Raw genomic sequence first — 21,548 nt, 5'->3', positions numbered from 1 at the left:
TTTCCTACATCTATTGAGATGATCATATGATTTTCATCCTTTATTTTGTTAATGTGATGTATCATATTGATTGATTTGTAGATGTAAACCATTCATGCACCTCTGGAATAAGTTTCACTTGAGCATGGTATATGATCCTTTTAATTGCTGTTGTATTGTTTCATTTACTTTGTTAATATTTTGTTGAGGACTTTTGCATCTGTTTATTAGGTATACAGGCCTGTAAATTTTTGCTTTTTTTTGTGGTGTCCTTATCTGGTTTAGGTATCAGTGTAATGCTCATAAAATGACTTCAAAAGTGTTCTCTCTTCTTCAATTTTTTGGAAAATTTTGAGAAGGATATGTATTAAATCTTCTTTAAGTGTTTGGTAGAATTCACCCGTGAAAATGTCTAGCTCTGGACTTTACTGGGAGGTTTTCTTCTTTTTTTCCTTCTTTTTTGATTACTGATTCAATCTCTTTACTAGTAATTGGTTTATTCAGATTTTCTAATCCTTCTTGATTCAGTCTGGGAAGGCTGTATATTTCTAGGAATTTATTCATCGCTTCTAGGCTCTCCAATGTGTTGACATATAATTGTTCATAATAGTTTTTTATGATCTTTTGTATTTCTGTGGTATCAGTTGTAAATCCTTCTCTTTCATTTCTGATTTTATTTATTTAATTTACTTATTTGAGCCCTCTCTTGGCGAGTCTAGCTAAAGGTTTGTCAATTTTGCTTATCTTTTCAAAGAACCAGCTCTTAGTTTCACTGATCTTTTTTTATGTCTTTTTAGTCTCTATTTTATTTATTTGTACTTTGACCTTTTTAATTTCCTTCCTTCTAACTTTGAGCTGCGTTTGTTTTTCTTCTTCTAGTTCCTTTAGGTGTAAATTTAGTTTGATATTTTTCTTGTTTCTTGAGGTAGGCCTGTATCACTATGAACCTTCCGTTTAGAACAGCTTTTCCTTCACATCATATATTCTGGTAGGCTGTATTTCCATTTTCATTTTTCTCAAGGTATTTTTTAATTTTTCCTTTGATTTCTTCATTGGCCCACTGGTTGTTCAGTAGCATGTTGTTTAATCTCCACTTATTTGGGTTTTTTTTCATTTTTTGTTGTAATTGATTTCAGTTTCATGCCAGTATGTGGCATTCAGAAAAGATGCTTGATACGATTTGAATCTTCTTAAACTTACTGAGACTTGTTTCATAGCCCAACATATGAACTACCTTGGATAATGTTCCATGTGCATTTGAAAAGAATGTGTATTCTGCTGCTTTGGGATGGAAAGTTTTATATATATTAAGTTCATTTGGTGTAATTTAAGGTAGATGTTTCCTTATTGATTTTCTGTCTGGATAAACTATCTACTGATGCAAGTGGTATATTGAATTCCCATACTATTATTATATTGCTGTCAATTTCTCCCTTTAGGTTTGTGAATATTTGCTTTATTTATTTAGGTGCCACTATGTTGGGTGCATAAATATTTACAAATATTATATCCTCTTGTTAGAGTGGTTGCTTTATCATTATGTAATGCCCCTGTCTTTTAATACTTTCTTTTAAAGTCTATTTTCTGTGATATAAGTATAGCTACCCTGGCTTTCTTTTGGTTTCCATTTATGTGGGGTATCTTTTTTCCAATCCTTTACTTTCCGTCTCTGTGTGTCCTTACACATGAAGTGAATTTCCTGTAGGCAGCATATAACTGGGTTTGTTTATTTATTTATTTATAAAAGTTTATTTATTTATTATTTGAGAGAGAGAGCAAGAGTGAGCACAAGTGGGGGAGAGGTAGAGAGAGGTGATTAAGAATCCTAAGCAGGCTCTGCACTGTTAGCACAGAGCCCGACATGGGGCTCGATCTTATGAACCACAAGATCATGACCTCAGCTGAAATCAAGAATCAGACACCTAATCGACTGAGCCACTCAGGAGCCATAACTAGGTCTTTTTAAAAATCATCACACAGTGTCTTTTGATTGAAGAATTTAGTCGATTTACACTTAAAGTAATTATTGATAGGTATGCAGCTATTGACATTTTGTTAACTGTTTTCTGGCTGTTTTGTAGTTCCTCTCTGTTCCTTCTTTTGCTCTCTTCTGTTGTGGTTTGATGACTTTCTTTAGTGTTATGATTATATTGCTTTCTAATTATCTTTTGTTTTTCTATTATAGGTTTTTGCTTTGTGGTTACCATGAGGTGCACTTGTAACAACCTAGATATACTAAAATCTATTTTAAGTTGACAGCAACTTCAGTTTGAACACAATTCAAAACTACATTTTTACTCCCCCCTGATTTTATGTTTTTGATATCACATTTTACATCTTCTAATTTTGTGCATCCCTTAACTGATTATTGTACAGTTATTTTTACTACTTTTGTCTTTTAACTTTCATACTAGATATGTAAGTAATTAATCCACTACCTTTACTATGTATTTATTTTCACCTTTGAGATTTATACAGTCACATGTTTTCTTGTCACTAATCAATGCACTTTCTTTTCAGCTTAAAGATGTACCTTTTTAATATCTCTTATAAGTCAGTTTAGTGGTAATGAACTCTTTTAGCTTTTGATTGTCTGGAAAAGTCTTTATCTCCCCCTCAACTCTGAATGATAACTTGGCTGGGGAGGGTATTCTTGTTTGGAAGTTTCTTCTTTTCAGGATTTTGAATTGTTCCATTCTCTTCTTTCCTACAAAACTTCTGCTGAAAAATCTGCTTATAGTCTTATTGGGGTTCCCTTGTACATAGCAGGGGTCTTCCTTTTGCTGCTTTTAAGATTCTCTCTTTAACTTTTGACAATTTTATTATAATGTGTCTTAGTGTTGATCTTTTTGGGTTGATCTTATTTGGGCCTCTGTGGGTTTTCTTGATCTGAATGTTCCCTTCCTCAGATTAGGGAGGTTTTCAGCTATTATTTCTTTAAACAAATTTCCTTCTCCTTTATCTCTCTCTTCTTCTAGGACCCCTATAATGCAAATGTTATTGAGATTTGTGTTGTCTCATAATTCCCTTAAGCCATCTTTACTTTTCAGTATATTTTTTTTTCCTCTTTTGAAGTTCTGTTTGGGTGAGTTCCATTGCCCTGTCTTCTAGATCACTTTATTGTGCTTCATGTAGTCTGCTCTTCCACCCCTCCTGTATGTATATTTTTCAATTCTGTTATTGTATTCTTCAGCAAAACAGCTACTTCTCCTGGTCTTGAAGGAATAGCCTTGTGTAAAAGATCCAATTTATTGGTCAACCTTAGCCCTTGTTCTTTGTTGTCTCTCAAACCTTTGTAACTGTCTAAGCAGCCAAATTTACTCTTGACATGTACTGGCTGCTGATGGTGTGCCAAGACCTCTCAGTGTTCTAAAGGGAGGAATCTCAAGTCAGCACCTAGTTTCAGGCTGATTGGAAACCATATCCTCAGGCAGAAGCTTTAAAAGTACGCAAATATATATAGTCCTGTGATATCACAATAGTAAACCCTGCTGGCCTGCAGACCAGGTGGAACTGGAGGTGTTGCAAAAATCAGGGCTTCAGGCAAATGTATCAGTTCCTTTCTGGGAGGTACCAGCAAACTGTAGCAAGGCTGAGGAAGAATGCAAAGATGGTATCCTCCAGCCTACATTCCCTGAGAGCACCCTTGTAGCCTCCAGACGTATGACAAACTTTTTTTTTTAACATTTATTTTATTTTGGGGGGGGGCAGAGGAAGGCGGAAAGAGAGGGAGACACAGAATCTGAAGCAGGCTCCAGGCTCTGAGCTGTCAGCACAGAGCCCGACGTGGGACTCGAACTCACGAACTGCGAGATCATGACCTGAGCTGAAGTCAGACACCTAACTGACTGAGCCACCCAGGTGCCCCCACGTGTATGGCAAACTTTAAGTCTGCCCCTCAGGCTGAAACTCCAAGGCATGTCCCTTTTCACAGACAGACTGGGGGTTTGGTTTAGTCTGCTGTCTGTGTAGTCCCCTGGTGATGGTAGCATGCCAAGAACTGTCTGTCTGATTATTAGTTTTGTGGGATTCAGGAATTCAAGCCCCCTGGCCACCAGAGCCAGATGACTACGGAGTGACCCCAGTATGGACTGCGTGCACCTGCAGGTTTTTGTGGGGGCCACTGAAGAGCACAGAACTGGCATGTCACTCTCGACTTTTGCAGGAATGAAGGAGAATCTAGGGCTGGTGCTTGCCAGCCATCTTTAGTGGGGTAATGGGAGAGTGCAAGGCTAGGTCACACTTGCCAGCACTATCAACGTAGAGGGAGAGTACAAAAATGGTGGCTTCCAGCACTTCCAACCCTGGAGAGAGGTCCAACGTGCTCTGGCAGATGTTTTAATACTAGCAAATGAATCTCCTTCACATATAGTGTAGACATTTTTCAAACTGTTGTCTTTTCACTGGTTCCTAAGGTGAGTGAGTTTGCATGCAAGTTCTTTAAGAAAGGTGTTTCAGTTCCCGACAGCCCTTTGGATGTAAGCTCCTTTGGTCTTCAAAGCCAGATGTTTTGCAGGATTGTCTCCCTGTTACAGGCCCCAGGGGTTAGCATGCTTGATGTGGGGCATGAATCCCTCACTCCTCAGGGAATAGCCCCAGATTTGTGAGATCCCTTCTGATTGTGGGTCATCATGGCAGGGGTAGGGTTTTGGATGAGTCAGTATCTCTGCCTCTGCTAACCACTATGTGGCCCTTTTACTATTTGTTGTGAAAAAAGCTGTTCAGTTAGTTTTCAGGTCTTTTTCAGAGGGAATTAAGTGTTCTCTATGTAGCTATAGATTTGTTTTGTCCATGAGAAGAGGTATGTTCAGGATCTTCTTATGCCTACATCTTCTACTGCCCTACCACTATCCTTGTTTCTTAGCAACTCACGAATTATAGAATTCTTTCTTATGCTTGCCATCCCCCAATAATACTATTATGTCTCCTAAAATGTTAATTCTACTCTTTCTTTATAACATAGGCACTACTCACTTTGCACAATAGTATGGAACAACAAAAATGAAGATGCAAGCTGAAACCATGCTAAAGAGGTCTTCATAATTAATGAGAAAAATATGATTGCTCCATGACCTTTAAAAACTTTTCTCACAACTTTAAAATCTCTCTTCATGTAAGTTATATATGTAAAGAGAAAAGTCATATATTGCTAAGTTTTCTTTCACAAACTTCCTTGTCTACACCTCTAAAGTCTCTCACCTCTAAAGTCTAAAATCTGTCAATGGTGTCAGTGTCAACATTCCAGTGTTGCCGTTTTCCATTTTTTTTTTTTGCTACACTTTCATTTCTGTTGGTTAATTTTCTCCTTTGAGTAACCGTCTTTTTAAAATTTCACATTGGTGATGGAAGTTGGAAGATGGCAGCATAGGAGGATGCTGGGCTCACCGCGTGTCCTGCTGATCACTTAGATTCCACCTACACCTGCCTAAATAACACAGAAAACCACCTAGCAGAACGGAGTCTCCGGAGCCAAGCGCAGACGAGAGGCCCATGGAAGAGGGTAGGAAGGGTGGCGAGGCGGTGCGCGCTCCACGGACTGGCGGGAAGGAGCCGGGGCGGAGGGGCGGCTCGCCGACCAAGTGGAGCCCCCGAGTCTGGCAGGCAAAAGCGGAGGGGCCTGACGGACTGTGTTCCGACAGCAAGCGCGACTTCGCGTCTGGGAGGTCATAAGTTAACAGCTCTGCTCAGAAAGCAGGAAGGCTGGAGGACAAAGGGAGGGAGAGCTGCTGAGCTCCCGGACAACAGAGCTCAGTTTGGTGGGGAACAAAGGCGCTCGCCAGCGCCATCTCCCCCGCCCATCCCCCAGCCAAAATCCCAAAGGGAACCAGTTCCTGCCAGGGAACTTGCTTGCTTTGCGCAAACACCCAACTCTGTGCTTCTGTGGAGCCAAACCTCCGGCAGCGGATCTGACTCCCTCCCGCGGCCACAGGGCCCCTCCTGAAGTGGATCACCTAAGGAGAAGCGAGCTAAGCCTGCCCCTCCTGCCCCCGTGCACCTTGCCTACCCACCCCAGCTAATACGCCAGATCCCCAGCACCACAAGCCTGGCAGTGTGCAAGTAGCCCAGACGGGCCACGCCACCCCACAGTGAATCCTGCCCCTAGGAGAGGGGAAGAGAAGGCACACACCAGTCTGACTGTGGCCCCAGCAGTGGGCTGGGGACAGACATCAGGTCGGACTGCGGCCCCGCCCACCAACTCCAGTTATACACCACAGCACAGGGGAAGTGCCCTGCAGGTCCTCACCACTCCAGGGACTCTCCAAAATGACCAAACGGAAGAATTCCCCTCAGAAGAATCTCCAGGAAATAACAACAGCTAATGAACTGATCAAAAAGGATTTAAATAATATAACAGAAAGTGAATTTAGAATAATAGTCATAAAATTAATCGCTGGACTTGAAAACAGTATAGAGGACAGCAGAGAATCTCTTGCTACAGAGATCAAGGGACTAAGGAACAGTCACGAGGAGCTGAAAAGCGCTTTAAACGAAATGCAAAACAAAATGGAAACGACGACAGCTCGGATTGAAGAGGCAGAGGAGAGAATAGGTGAACTAGAAGATAAAGTTATGGAAAAAGAGGAAGCTGAGAGAAAGAGAGACAAAAAAATCCAGGAGTATGAGGGGAAAATTAGAGAACTAAGTGATACACTAAAAAGAAATAATATACGCATAATTGGTATCCCAGAGGAGGAAGAGAGAGGGAAAGGTGCTGAAGGGGTACTTGAAGAAATTATAGCTGAGAACTTCCCTGAACTGGGAAAGGAAAAAGGCATTGAAATCCAAGAGGCACAGAGAACTCCCTTCAGACATCACTTGAATCGATCTTCTGCATGACATATCATAGTGAAACTGGCAAAATACAAGGATAAAGAGAAAATTCTGAAAGCAGCAAGGGATAAACGTGCCCTCACATATAAAGGGAGACCTATAAGACTCGTGACTGATCTCTCTTTTGAAACTTGGCAGGCCAGAAAGGATTGGCACGAGATCTTCAGTGTGCTAAACAGAAAAAATATGCAGCCGAGAATCCTTTATCCAGCAAGTCTGTCATTTAGAATAGAAGGAGAGATAAAGGTCTTCCCAAACAAACAAAAACTGAAGGAATTCGTCACCACTAAACCAGCCCTACAAGAGATCCTAAGGGGGATCCTGTGAGACAAAGTACCAGAGACATCGCTACAAGCATAAAACATACAGACATCACAATGACTCTAAACCCGTATCTTTCTATAATAACACTGAATGTAAATGGATTAAATGCGCCAACCAAAAGACATAGGCTATCAGAATGGATAAAAAAACAAGACCCATCTATTTGCTGTCTACAAGAGACTCATTTGAGATCTGAGGACACTTTTAGATTGAGAGTGAGGGGATGGAGAACTATTTATCATGCTATTGGAAGCCAAAAGAAAGCTGGAGTAGCCATACTTATATCAGACAAACTAGACTTTAAATTAAAGGCTGTAACAAGAGATGAAGAAGGGCATTATATAATAATTACAGGGTCTATCCATCAGGAAGAGCTAACAATTATAAATGTCTATGCGCCGAATACCGGAGCCCCCAAATATATAAAACAATTACTCATAAACATAAGCAACCTTATTGATAAGAATGTGGTCATTGCAGGGGACTTTAACACCCCACTTACAGAAATGGATAGATCATCTAGACACATGGTCAATAAAGAAACAAGGGCCCTGAATGATACATTGGATCAGATGGACTTGACAGATATATTTAGAACTCTGCATCCCAAAGCAACAGAATATACTTTCTTCTCGAGTGCACATGGAACATTCTCCAAGATAGATCATATACTGGGTCACAAAACAGCCCTTCATAAGTTTACAAGAATTGAAATTATACCATGCATACTTTCAGACCACAATGCTATGAAGCTTGAAATCGACCACAAGAAAAAGTCTGGAAAACCTCCAAAAGCATGGAGGTTAAAGAACACCCTACTAACGAATGAGTGGGTCAACCAGGCAATTAGAGAAGAAATTAAAAAATATATGGAAACAAATGAAAATGAAAATACAACAATCCAAACGCTTTGGGACGCAGCGAAGGCAGTCCTGAGAGGAAAATACATTGCAATCCAGGCCTATCTCAAGAAACAAGAAAAATCCCAAATACAAAATCTAACAGCACACCTAAAGGAAATAGAAGCAGAACAGCAAAGGCAGCCTAAACCCAGCAGAAGAAGAGAAATCATAAAGATCAGAGCAGAAATAAACAATATAGAATCTAAAAAAATGGTAGAGCAGATCAACGAAACCAAGAGTTGGTTTTTTGAAAAAATAAACAAAATTGACAAACCTCTAGCCAGGCTTCTCAAAAAGAAAAGGGAGATGGCCCAAATAGATAAAATCATGAATGAAAATGGAATTATTACAACCAATCCCTCAGAGATACAAACAATTATCAGGGAATACTATGAAAAATTATATGCCAACAAATTGGACAACCTGGAAGAAATGGACAAATTCCTAAACACCCACACTCTTCCAAAACTCAATCAGGAGGAAATAGAAAGCTTGAACAGACCCATAACCAGCGAAGAAATTGAATCGGTTATCAAAAATCTCCCAACAAATAAGAGTCCAGGACCAGGTGGCTTCCCAGGGGAGTTCTACCAGACGTTTAAAGCAGAGATAATACCTATCCTTCTCAAGCTATTCCAAGAAATAGAAAGGGAAGGAAAACTTCCACTCATTCTATGAAGCCAGTATTACTTTGATTCCTAAACCAGACAGAGACCCAGTAAAAAAAGAGAACTACAGGCCAATATCCCTGATGAATATGGATGCAAAAATTCTCAATAAGATACTAGCAAATGGAATTCAACGGCATAGAAAAAGAATTATTCACCATGATCAAGTGGGATTCATTCCTGGGATGCAGGGCTGGTTCAACATTCGCAAATCAATCAACGTGATACATCACATTAACAAAAAAAAAGAGAAGAACCATATGATCCTGTCAATCGATGCAGAAAAGGCCTTTGACAAAATCCAGCACCCTTTCTTAATAAAAACCCTTGAGAAAGTCGGGATAGAAAGAACATACTTAAAGATCATAAAAGCAATTTATGAAAAGCCCATAGCTAACATCATCCTCAACGGGGAAAAACTGAGAGCTTTTTCCCTGAGATCAGGAACACGACAGGGATGTCCACTCTCACCGCTGTTGTTTAACATAGTGCTGGAAGTTCTAGCATCAGCAATCAGACAACAAAAGGAAATCAAAGGCATCAAAATTGGCAAAGATGAAGTCAAGCTTTCGCTTTTTGCAGATGACATGATATTATACATGGAAAACCCGACAGACTCCACCAAAAGTCTGCTCGAACTGATACATGAATTCAGCAAAGTTGCAGGATACAAAATCAATGTACAGAAATCAGTTGCATTCTTATACACTAACAATGAAGCAATAGAAAGACAAATAAAGAAACTGATCCCATTCACAATTGCACCAAGAAGCATAAAATACCTAGGAATAAATCGAACCAAAGATGTACAAGATCTGTATGGTGAAAACTATAGAAAGCTTATGAAGGTAATTGAAGAAGATATAAAGAAATAGAAAGACATTCCCTGCTCATGGATTGGAAGAATAAATATTGTCAAAATGTCAATACTACCCAAAGCTATCTACACATTCAATGCAATCCCAATCAAAATTGCACCAGCATTCTTCTCGAAGCTAGAACAAGCAATCCTAAAATTCATATGGAACCACAAAAGGCCCCGAATAGCCAAAGTAATTTTGAAGAAGAAGACCAAAGCAGGAGGCATCACAATCCCAGACTTTAGCCTCTACTACAAAGCTGTCATCATCAAGACAGCATGGGATTGGCACAAAAACAGACACATAGACCAATGGAATAGAATAGAAATCCCAGAACTAGACCCACAAACGTATGGCCAACTCATCTTTGACAAAGCAGGAAAGAACATCCAATGGAAAAAAGACAATCTCTTTAACAAATGGTGCTGGGAGAACTGGACAGCAACATGCAGAAGGTTGAAACTAGACTACTTTCTCACACCATTCACAAACATAAACTAAAAATGGATAAAGGACCTGAATGTGAGACAGGAAACGATCAAAACCCTAGAGGAGAAAGCAGGAAAAGACCTCTCTGACCTCAGCTGTAGCAATGTCTTACTCGACACATCCCCAAAGGCAAGGGAATTAAAAGCAAAAGTGAATTACTGGGACCTTATGAAGATAAAAAGCTTCTGCACAGCAAAGGAAACAACCAACAAAACTAAAAGGCAACCAACGGAATGGGAAAAGATATTTGCAAATGACATATCGGACAAAGGGCTCGTATCCAAAATCTATAAAGAGCTCACCAAACTCCACACCCGAAAAACAAATAACCCAGTGAAGAAATGGGCAGAAAACATGAATAGACACTTCTCTAAAGAAGACATCCAGATGGCCAACAGGCACATGAAAAGATGTTCAACGTCGCTCCTTATCAGGGAAATACAAATCAAAACCACACTCAGATATCACCTCACGCCAGTCAGAGTGGCCAAAATGAACAAATCAGGAGACTATAGATGCTGGCGAGGATGTGGAGAAACGGGAACCCTCTTGCACTGTTGGTGGGAATGCAAATTGGTGCAGCCGCTCTGGAAAGCAGTGTGGAGGTTCCTCAGAAAATTAAAAATAGACCTACCCTATGACCCAGCAATAGCACTGCTAGGAATTTATCCAAGGGATACAGGAGTACTGATGCATAGGGGCACTTGTACCCCAATGTTTCTAGCAGCACTCTCAACAATAGCCAAATTATGGAAAGAGCCTAAATGTCCATCAACTGATGAATGGATAAAGAAATTGTGGTTTATATACACAATGGAATACTATGAGGCAATGAGAAAGAATGAAATATGGCCTTTTGTAGCAACGTGGATGGAACTGGAGAGTGTGGTGCTAAGTGAAATAAGCCATACAGAGAAAGACAGATACCATATGGTTTCACTCTTATGTGGATCCTGAGAAACTTAACAGAAACCCATGGGGGAGGGGAAGGAAAAAATAAAAAGAGGTTAGAGTGGGAGAGAGCCAAAGCATAAGAGACTGTTAAAAACTGAGAACAAACTGAGGGTTGATGGGGGGAGGGAGGGAGGGGAGGGTGGGGGATGGGTATTGAGGAGGGCACCTTTTGGGATGAGTACTGGGTGTTGTATGGAAACCAATCTGACAATAAATTTCATATATTAAAAAAAAATAAAATTTCACATTGGTTTATCAATGAGAGGCAAAGAGGCAACACAACTACATGCTTTGCTACCAGGGCATTAAGGGAATATCAGATTCACAGTGATTAATGACTGATTCAATTTGAAAGAACTGAAATAATTGTTCACTGATCATGATACACGACTGTTATTTATATAGTGATTTATAGATTGATGGATTGAAAAGCTAACATACCATGGTAGCTTGAGTTTGAACCATGCTGTTGTGGACTCATGTCATTTAAATAAATTGTGGCAACAAATTTGTGCATATCAGAACTGTGCGAAGGACTGCCTGCATCTAGTAGAAATGAGGTATAAAATCTTATTTTTCAGTGTGTCACCATTATATGATAAAATAACAACAGGCTACTTCAAATACATGATTTATTTGTTTTATCAGCTCTGCAAGTATCCAAATTTAGTTTAGAATTTGCTTGAAGGCTGCATAGAGAAAGAAACTAAAAGTTAGCCTCTTGCTTGAAGAGTTGAATATACTATGGACATTTGCCAACTGAAACATGTTTTTCTGCTGATATTCATTATAATTTCAGAGACAAGTTATGGTAATTTGATTTAATTATATAAATGTTAACATTTGCTCAGCCCAGCAAAAAATATATAGGAAAACATTTAGAAAAAAATTTAAATGGAATTTCAAATCAATGAGTAAGGAATGGAGACTTTACTCCAAACAAATGGAGTTGGGTTATCTGGATATCTAATTTGGAAAAAAATGAAGCTACTTCTCACCTCATACAACATATGGAAAAAGCCAATGGATTAAAGATATAAATATAAAGAACAAAATCATGCAGTATAGAAGAAAGACATAGTCTATTTTTATAATATTAGGATATAGGAGTTTTTATAACCATTAGAAGATTATGCTTCTGATCTTTCCCACTAAATCTCTTTCCCCACATCTCTCCTGTCTCAGTATCTAGCAACTCCATTGTTCCAGTACCTTAGGAAAAAAACTTTAGAGTTATCCATGATATCTCTCCTCCCATATTCCAAGCAAATCTTTCTGACTTGCCCTGGATCCAAACCATCAAGATATCAGGTCTGTATTATTTAAATAGTGTTATAACTGGTCTGTTTTCATCCTTATTCCTCTATGATCTGGTTCCAAAATAGGAGCTATGATATATTTTTAAATTTAAGTACAATCATGTTACTCCTTCCAGTCACTCCCCATTTCATTCAGTAGTAAAATCCCTTACTATGATCCACAAGGGCTCTAATCTATCTCCCATTACCCACCTGATCTCATCACCTACTTAGTTTCACCTCACTCACTCTGCTTAATCCACCCTAGTCACGTTTATGTACCTCAGACATGTCAGATACACTCCCACCTCAGGGTCTTCGAATGACTCATTCCCTCACTGCATGTCACTTGATCAACTGTTATTAGAGCAGCTTTCCCTCACTACTCTATTTTTCAAAATGTAACAATTCTCAGCAATTCCTATACCCAAGTTATGATAGCTAGGTCCGGAGCAGATATATAGTATGAATTTTTTTTGGTGTAAATTAAACTATAAGATACCTGTATTTGGAAGATGCAGCATCATTTCATGAATCAGTAACTGAGGAAAAATGCTTCCAATTATAATTGTAAGATGCTTTCCATTGTAAGATGCACCTCAATATCAGAGATTTTGAATATAAAAAATTGAGTCTTAAACTGATAAAATACTGGGGCGCCTGGGTTGCTCAGTCAGTTGAGCATCCAACTTGGGCTCAGGTCATGATCTCACAGTTCGTGAGTTTGAGCCTGCATCAGGCTCTGTGCTCACAGCTTGGAGCCTGGAGCCTGCTTCGGATTCTGTGTCTCCTGCTCTCTCTGCCCCTCCCCCACTCACACTGTCTGTCTCTCTCTCTTCCCAAAATAAATAAACATTAAAAATATTAAAAAAAAAATAAAATTGATGAAATACTTATCATACATACATGCTTACATGTGCATAAAATGTCTTTTCTGGGGGCACCTGGGTGGCTCAGTCGGTTGAGTCTCCGACTTTGGCTCAGGTCATGATCTTGCAGTTAGTGAGTTAAAGCCGCATGTTGGGCTCTGTGCTGACAGCTCAGAGGCTGGAGCCTGCTTCAGATTCTGTGCCTCCCTCTCTCTCTGGCCCTCCCCTGCTCACTCTCTGCCTCTCTCTCTCTCTCTCAAGAGTAAATAGACATTAAAAAGAATTTAAAAAAGTCTTTTGTGAACAACTATTAAAAATAATAAGAACTATGAATTTGAGGTATGTATATGTGTGGAAAAAGGACTTTTTGTTTCACATTGTTTCATACTGCTTGATTTTTAAAATCAAGTTTATTGATTACTATTAATATAAAACTTTATAAGACAAAAATCTAGATGTACTTATGTTTTGACCTAGACACTTTCAGGAATCTATACAGTATAACTAATTATACATGTGTCCACAGATATGTCTAAGAATATTCATTATGATATTATTTGCAACAACAGAATATCATGCAAATATTAAAAATAATGTACAGTGACAACAAAAATTGTCTAATATATATTAAAAAAGAAAGATTAAAAGATATAAATGATAAAGCAAATATAGGATAGCATGTATTCTATAATTCTACACACATACAATATATGTAGAAAAAACAAAACAAAATTTTGTATATATACATAAAAATGTATAGTAAGGGATTCAAATTTACACACTAATTATTATCAGTGGATTTCTATAGGGAAGGGAATGGAATAAAGAAAATATGTTATGAAGGAAATTTTCACTTTTACCCTTGACATGTCTGTATTATTATTATTTTTTTAATGTCATGTATTGCTGGTAAAATTTAAATAGAACAGAAAAATTCAGAATCCTTTCAATAGACTTTACACTGGTAATCTATAGTTAATATGCAGAGATTTCTCTTGATTATCTCTTACAATAAGTTGATTGACTACACAATCAAACTAAAATCTTTTTGTATACTGTTAAAAAGAAATGATCAAATTCCACATGAGTAAAATCATTGAACAACAACAACAACAAAAAAAAGCAAGAAACAGACTTTTAAATATAGAGAACAACCAGATGTTTACCATAAAGGATGTGGGTGGGGGGATGGGTTAAATAGATGACAGGGATTAAGGAGGGCATTTGTGATGAGCATGGGGTGTTGTATGGAAGTGTTGAATCACTACACTGTACACCTGAAACCAATATAACATTGTATGTAATCATACTGGAATTAAAATTAAAAATAATAATTTTTTTTAAAAATTAAAAAATAAAAAGGACAGCTTAAAAGGAAATAAAACATTATTCAGTAAATTCATATCTCAGTGGGAATTTTCATTAATTCCATGCAAGTTTAGTAACACTATTCTTTTTCTAATACTTCCTAGCTTTGTAGTCTGACTGAATGATTAAACAATATTATAAGACAAACAATTGACTAGGAGAAAACATCTGTAACATATATAATAGACAATGTATGCATCTCTCCTGGCTAAAAAGTACTTCCCCAAATCAGTAGGACCTATCACCTTTTTACATGGAATTAAGAAGGTATCAAATATTTGCTGAGTCTAATGATTCCAAAATACATCCTAAATTTGATTGGTGGAGAAACACTACCAAAGTTTTCACACTGACTAGGGGCATAGAGGGGCATGTAAAACTGTTTTAAGAGAACTACCTCCGATATGCAGTTAGGAATACTACAGCACTTTCATTAATTACGTAAGTTACTTTGTTTATATAAGTCTCTTCATATTCGTTTATAATAATATTAGGATACAGATCAACAATTCTGTCACTAAAAAGGAAAAATACACCTTTGGTTTACTGAAATATACTCAGAGATTAAGATAGAGGGAAAACAAAGAAATCAGAATGTCTTCCCCCTCTTTTTGGATTGGCTACAAACCCTACAAGTATCTCCTTACAAAATAAGAGAAAACAGAAGGAATGAATTTCTAGAATATACCATGTCATTCTATAGTTTGTTTAATGAAGAATTAGGAATGAGCACAGTATTTTAAAAAAATCACATCTGCTCAGGCATATGCATGGAGTAGAATTACCTTTGGGCCAGGAAGACCTGGAAGACCAATGCCTGAAATACCAGGATCACCTTTTTCTCCTTTCTGTCCAGGTAATCCTGGGGAGCCAGGTTGTCCAGGAACTCCAGGAGATCCAGGAGACCCTTTCACACCCTGAGGGCCTGTTGAACACATGTAACATGCATTTTTTTTTACAAAATATTCTTTATTTATGGCATATCTATGATGCATATGACCAAGGGAAAAGATTTTTTAAAAAAGAACTCTGCAAATTCTGAGTTAAAAATAATCCTTTATAACTAGGATTATTTAAAAGCCTACTTTTCAAGGAAGTTTAGGTGAAAGGGGTACAGCTAGAGAAAAGATACATGTTTGTTGATTCTTACTCTTAATGTTTCTAAAACTCTGTCCATTAATTCCCACTTCAAATATTTGTGTGATGGGAGAGCTCTATCCACGGATTACCTTAGTAATTGCATCAGTTTGATTTTATCCACAACCAGCCTCTATTTTGATAACAAATTTTCCAAAGCCATCTTCCATTGGTGGGATTAAATATTTGGGAGACTGCCATCACTCACCTGGAAAACCCATATCACCAATGCTTCCTTTAAGTCCAGGAGGTCCTGTAAGTCCTGGCTTCCCAGGGAGACCAGGGTTACCTTTGGGACCTAGAAAAGTCAAATTGGTTAAATTAAGATAAGTCAGCAATATTGAAGTTGCCTGGTTTCTTGGAGTGGGCTGTAATTATAATGCAAGCATGGGATTGGATGGATCAAATCTTAATACCTGATTAAGTTCCACAGATCTAACTCAGCATAAAACAGGCAAGAGATACCTAGGAAATCTCCTTGGGAACATATTACAATATAATCATGGTGATAGAGGTCTCCTAATTCAAATTAGTTTTAAAAATGCAAAAATTTTACCAGGACATCTGGTGTCTTGCCCTAAAACATTTCCAGTTGGAAACAAGGTTCTATTTGTTGTATGTGTGTAACTACCCTTACTGTATTTATCACAGATAAATCCAATGTAATGAGTCTGCTTTTAAAAGATTCATAAATGGCTTTCCCATGTAAGTCTGATATTATGAAACTGGCAAATGGAAAGTGGTATCCTGTTATGATATATTCCCAGTTCATGAGGCCAGGGATAGATGAAGATTGATGGAGAAGTACTATACTGTCACCTCCAACAGTCCTGGCTGCTGTGTTCAGACATTCTTCCTAGAGCTTAAGTGCCTAAGCTGTGCGGTGTTACCTAGGTGTTTTCTAAGGACCACAATGTTGCCTTAAACATTTTTTCTTTTTTTTTCTTCCACACTGGCTTCCAACTCAGGGAAGAGAATACAGAAGATATGAAGGATAAAAAGGAAGAGAATTTCTCTTTCCAACTATATTAAGGCAACGTAGTAGAGTCTAGAGCAGAATAACTGACCTGAAGGACGCTTATGAGGATGGAGACTAGCTTCTCTTAATTCCTTAGGAGCCTAACTGAATAAAGTGGCTTAAGAAGCAGCAAGAAAGAGTTTTATTAGAAATAAGGAAAAAATCCATGTGGCCTCTGAGGGTGATTCATGCTGAAACAGACTACCAAGGTAGGTTGTAAAATTTTCATCCCTAGAAACTTTAAAAAATAGAATGAGCAGCCACCTTCACGTGGTTTAATGATTGACTTGTCTGAAGGCAAAAACTAAAAAAAGGTAAATTTCTCAGCGCCTATCAGATAACTGTCTCATTTACATATGTTTCAACGTACGTAAATAAAACACAGCACCTTATTTGGATATACTTCTGATTCTGTATACACCCTCACTGCGTCAAAAAGAAGAAATTGAGCAAAAAAATATTCTACAAATCTTGTCAGTTGACGCTTGGGCCAAATGGCAACATTTTTGCCAAAAAAAGAGCTCCAAATCTCAGTAGTTACCCAAGCATCTTGTCATGAAAAGATCCAAAACATCATCACATATGATAAATACATAATAATTTTTCTAGGGTTTGAGACCAGTCATTATATTGCTACAGGTGGTCTATCATACTTACCTGATGGTCCTGGTAATCCAGGTTGTCCACTTAGTCCAGGTTGCCCTGGGTCTCCAGGCAAACCCTGGTAACCTTTTGGACCCGAAACTCCAGGAATACCTTCCAAGGATGAGTAGAGGGAAGACAAGTTAGGTTTATGGGCTAAATGGGTGATGGGTATTAAGGAAGGCACCTGTTAGGATGAGCACCGGGTGTTATATGTAAGTGATAAATCAATAAAGTCTACTCCTGAAATCAATATTACACTATATGTTAACTAACTAGAATTTAACTATAATAAAATTTTAAAAAATCTTAACCATAAAAAAATAATTTGACAAGGCAAGCAACCCAAATTCTGAACTATGAATGAAATACAGGAACCCATGATATTCTGATATAGCATGAACCAAATAGCACTGGACACATACTAAACTCCTCCACTTTTTATTGAGCTATCATTAAGAAATTCAACGCACTCATTACTGAAGTCACTTTCCTCTTTGGGCCTCAGTTTCTTACACTGTAAAATGAAGGAACTGGAGCAGATTATCTTTAGACTATCTCTTAGATTCTACAGCTATCTTTAATAGCCGTATTATATTATAATAGAGTTTACTGCTTCTTATTTTACAGAAGGCATAATTGAAAGAGAAGTCTTATAAGGAGTCATTCAAGAAAGATATCTCATTTTAGCAATACAAAAAATGGGGCAACCCTGCCTCTTTTCTGACAACATACAAAACTATAGTAATGTCTTAAACTCTTTTGAGAAAAAAAATCCCACCAAGTCCTGCTCATAGGGAAACATAACATCTGTGTACACACACACACACACACACACACACACGAACAATATTAACGTTTACAAACCAAAAAGAGCCACAAACTTTACTATAAGCTGCAAATAAACACAGCTAGTTTTAAAGTTCCATGTTTTTTTTGAAAGGCTATTCTATATAGATTAGATTGTAAGTACTTTATTTGATTCATGCTTATCTACATGTTCTGATGCCTTGTTATATGTTACAGTTTTGTAAAACAAAAAAAGAATTTTGTATTTAAAAAATCAATGTTGGGGTGCCTGGGTGGCTCAGTTGGTTAAGCATACGACTTCAGCTCAGGTCATGATCTTGCTGTCTGTGAGTTTGAGCCCCACGTCGGGCTCCGTGTTGTCAGCTCAGAGCCTGGAGCCTGTTTCAGATTCTGTGTCTCCCTCTCTCTCCCTGCCCCTCCCCAACTCACATTCTGTTTCTCAAAAATGAATAAACATTAAAAAAAATAAAAAAAAATCAATGTTATACTTCTTATTTGTTTCTAGTAAAATAACAATAGTAACACAGTTGTTCCCTAAACCTACTTTCAGCAACTTCCCCCAGGGCTGAGATTGGCTCTTCGTAGTCTAATACTTGTTATTCTTCCATGGCAGAATAACAATGAACTGCATTTAGAGCCAAGTATGATATGGATATCAAAACACTGCAGGGCAACAATATACCACTCATTCCCATCTGGTTTCATGGGAAAAAAATTAAAGGACCAGAAAATTTCCTAAGCACTGAAATCTGTTTTCCAAGTGATTCTGGCCATATATCCATTTCTCTCAACCACATCCTGTACTACTTTCTGGAAAGCCTGAAAATGACTGCCTTAAGTCTATTTTAAGACTTCATAGTTTGTGATAGATTAAACTACAAAGAAAATACTTAAATAAAAGTTGATCACTGAAATAGTACAAATCAGGTGAAAATTTTCATTACCAAAAATTGATACATCTAAGTGCCTTTTGTTGGTGACTCCTATGCTACAAGTCAACTTTTCATGATATTAAAAATTAAACTTCAGATATACCAGTAAACACATTCACGAATAAATACATTCACTCACCTGGTAATCCAGGGTCCCCCTTCTCTCCTTTTGAGCCCAGCAGATCTGGATCCATTGGTCCAGGAGGGCCTGGAAGGCCAGGCTCTCCTTTACCACCTTTTTCTCCTACAGGGCCAGGAGGTCCTGGCTGACCCTGAAAACCATTATCACCTAAAACCGACATGTGTGTGGAGGACAACAGATCAGATTCATCCTTCCAAGATTAATGCATATAAACATTATTCATATGTTCCACAGTTTGGTAGGTCACTGACCATCCAAAACACTTATGCGCCATGGTTATTGTCTATGAATAACTTGAATTCACACACATTTTTATACTCAAATAACACTTCATATATTTTCTGGGGTTCTTTGACAATTATAGGAATTGTAAAAAAAATCAAAATTTAATACCTATATTTTGTTATTTTGAGCTGAGCATTTACCACATTTCATGGTATTCAAATAATACATGCCACCACATTGAAAACAGAACCTATTTAAATGCCATGTCACATACAAACAAACACAAGTAGGGCACCTGGGTGGCTCAGCTGGTTGAGCATCTGACTCGATTTTGGCTCAGGTCATGATTTCATGGTTCTCATGGGATCAAGCCCTGCATTGGGCTCTGCAATGATAGCATTGAGCCTGCTTGAGATTCTCTCTCTCTCTCTCTCTCTCTCTCTCCCTCTCTGCCCCTCTCCCACTTGCATGCACACACGCTCTCTCTCAAAATAAATAAAGAAATAAACATTTAAAAACTTAAAAAAGAATATACAAGCAAGCATTGCTCATTTTAAAGCAGTCAAATAAAAATGTTTTGTATTGACATAAAAGATGTTAAATTTTCTCTCTTACATGCATCTGCCGCCAACTCTGAATATTACCTTTGAGACCAGGAACACCACTCCTGCCAGGAATTCCCAAAGGTCCTGGTGGGCCTGGAGGTCCCATCATACCCATTTCACCTTTGGCACCTTTGAAGAATATAAATAATTAACTTTTACCTTTCCTTGACCTTGGAAAGATAAAAGGTAAGTTTTAAGATGGCAGTTGGAAGACCTGAGGGTTGGAGGGAAGGTAAGTTTTAAGATGGCAATTGGAAGACCTGAGGGTGGGAGGGAAGGCACTAAGTCTTACCCCTTCTAAACTGTTGTAACCATAGTGACCACTATTGCCAATACCTATGAATATGAAGACTCACTGTGGTTGCTTATCTCCAAAGATGACCTCACAATGCACCACACTTACCAGTATACACACCCTTGTGTAGCCTTCTCCCCTTGAATTTGGGCTGACTCTGTGCCTTGTCCTTGACTAAGTGACACTGTGACTCCCAAAGCTAGATCATAAGAAGTCTTGTGGCTTTCACCTGAGGTTCTTGGAACACTCGGTTTTGGTTTGGGGGATTCTCTTGTTTGGAAGCCAGCTGCCTTTAGAAGGAGAGCAACTACCCTGACTTTATCATAATATAACAATCCTAAGCCACGTGAAGAAACATTATGGATAATCAGAGACATGTGAAGAGGCCAAGGTACACTCAGGTGTCAGAGAAATGCCATTCTGGAAGTAGATCCTTCATCCCAACCGCTCCAGTTGATGCCATCTGGATCAGAGATAAATGACCCCATTCAAATCATGCCTTAATTCCTGACCCACAAAATCTTGAACAAAATAAAAAAGGTTGATTTAAACCATTAAATTCTGGGGTAATTTTCTATACAGCAATATGTAACAAGAAATCTCCCAGAGAAAAAGTATAATGTAAATAACAAAGTGAGTCTCTTGAAAAGACATTTAACACTTTTCCTTAAGGACTAGGTCAATCCAGACAAAGGAATAATATAATGGAATCATAAGAGTTTTAACTTACTGAATCCAAAACCTGAGAAAACTTTAAATAAATTACCTGGAAATCCAGAGGCACCTGCTTTTCCTGGAATCCCTGGTGATCCTGGGGGTCCCATAGGACCGGGTGCTCCAGGAATTCCTGGACTGCCTCTCTCACCAGGGGGTCCTGGAACATCAAACCCAGGAGGTCCTGGATCTCCCTTCTCTCCTGGTATTCCATGTAAGCCTAGTTAATACAACACCAATATTAACCAGTTTTGAAGTAGTTTTAAGAGATGTGTCTGATCATTTTTCTAGCAAACAAGTGACAGACTCCTTTCTATAACAAACCTAACAGTGAGTCAGAGATTCTTTTGGTATCATGCACATAAAATGACCTAACCATCAAACTTCAGGATTTTCAGGTACATTTCTCTATGAAAGTGCTTCTCAAATTATTTCTGGTGAAGGACGAATCTTTTCTTAATTCTTGGTCAATCCTGGACTAATATT

The 21,548-nt window shown here is 38.2% G+C and overlaps 1 protein-coding gene across 3 annotated transcripts in view; it reads right to left on the bottom strand.

The window, feature by feature from the left end:
• Positions 1-21,548, bottom strand: part of COL4A5 (collagen type IV alpha 5 chain) — a 236,354-nt gene that overhangs the window by 35,709 nt on the left and 179,097 nt on the right. For all 3 annotated transcript variants that reach the window (XM_042974017.1, XM_042974018.1, XM_042974019.1), the window contains exons 31-36: positions 21,115-21,282; positions 20,093-20,182; positions 19,221-19,370; positions 17,355-17,453; positions 15,888-15,977; positions 15,328-15,467 (exon numbers count right to left, since the gene is read on the bottom strand). In XM_042974017.1, the coding sequence (XP_042829951.1) occupies positions 15,328-15,467; positions 15,888-15,977; positions 17,355-17,453; positions 19,221-19,370; positions 20,093-20,182; positions 21,115-21,282 (737 nt within the window). The remainder of the gene's footprint in view (positions 1-15,327; positions 15,468-15,887; positions 15,978-17,354; positions 17,454-19,220; positions 19,371-20,092; positions 20,183-21,114; positions 21,283-21,548) is intronic.

This window comes from Panthera tigris, chromosome X (assembly GCF_018350195.1).
Source record: "Panthera tigris isolate Pti1 chromosome X, P.tigris_Pti1_mat1.1, whole genome shotgun sequence".
Classification (NCBI taxonomy): Eukaryota; Metazoa; Chordata; class Mammalia; order Carnivora; family Felidae; genus Panthera; species Panthera tigris.
The sequence above is the reverse complement of the archived record's forward strand: the minus strand, read 5'-3'. Positions and strand labels throughout refer to the sequence as shown.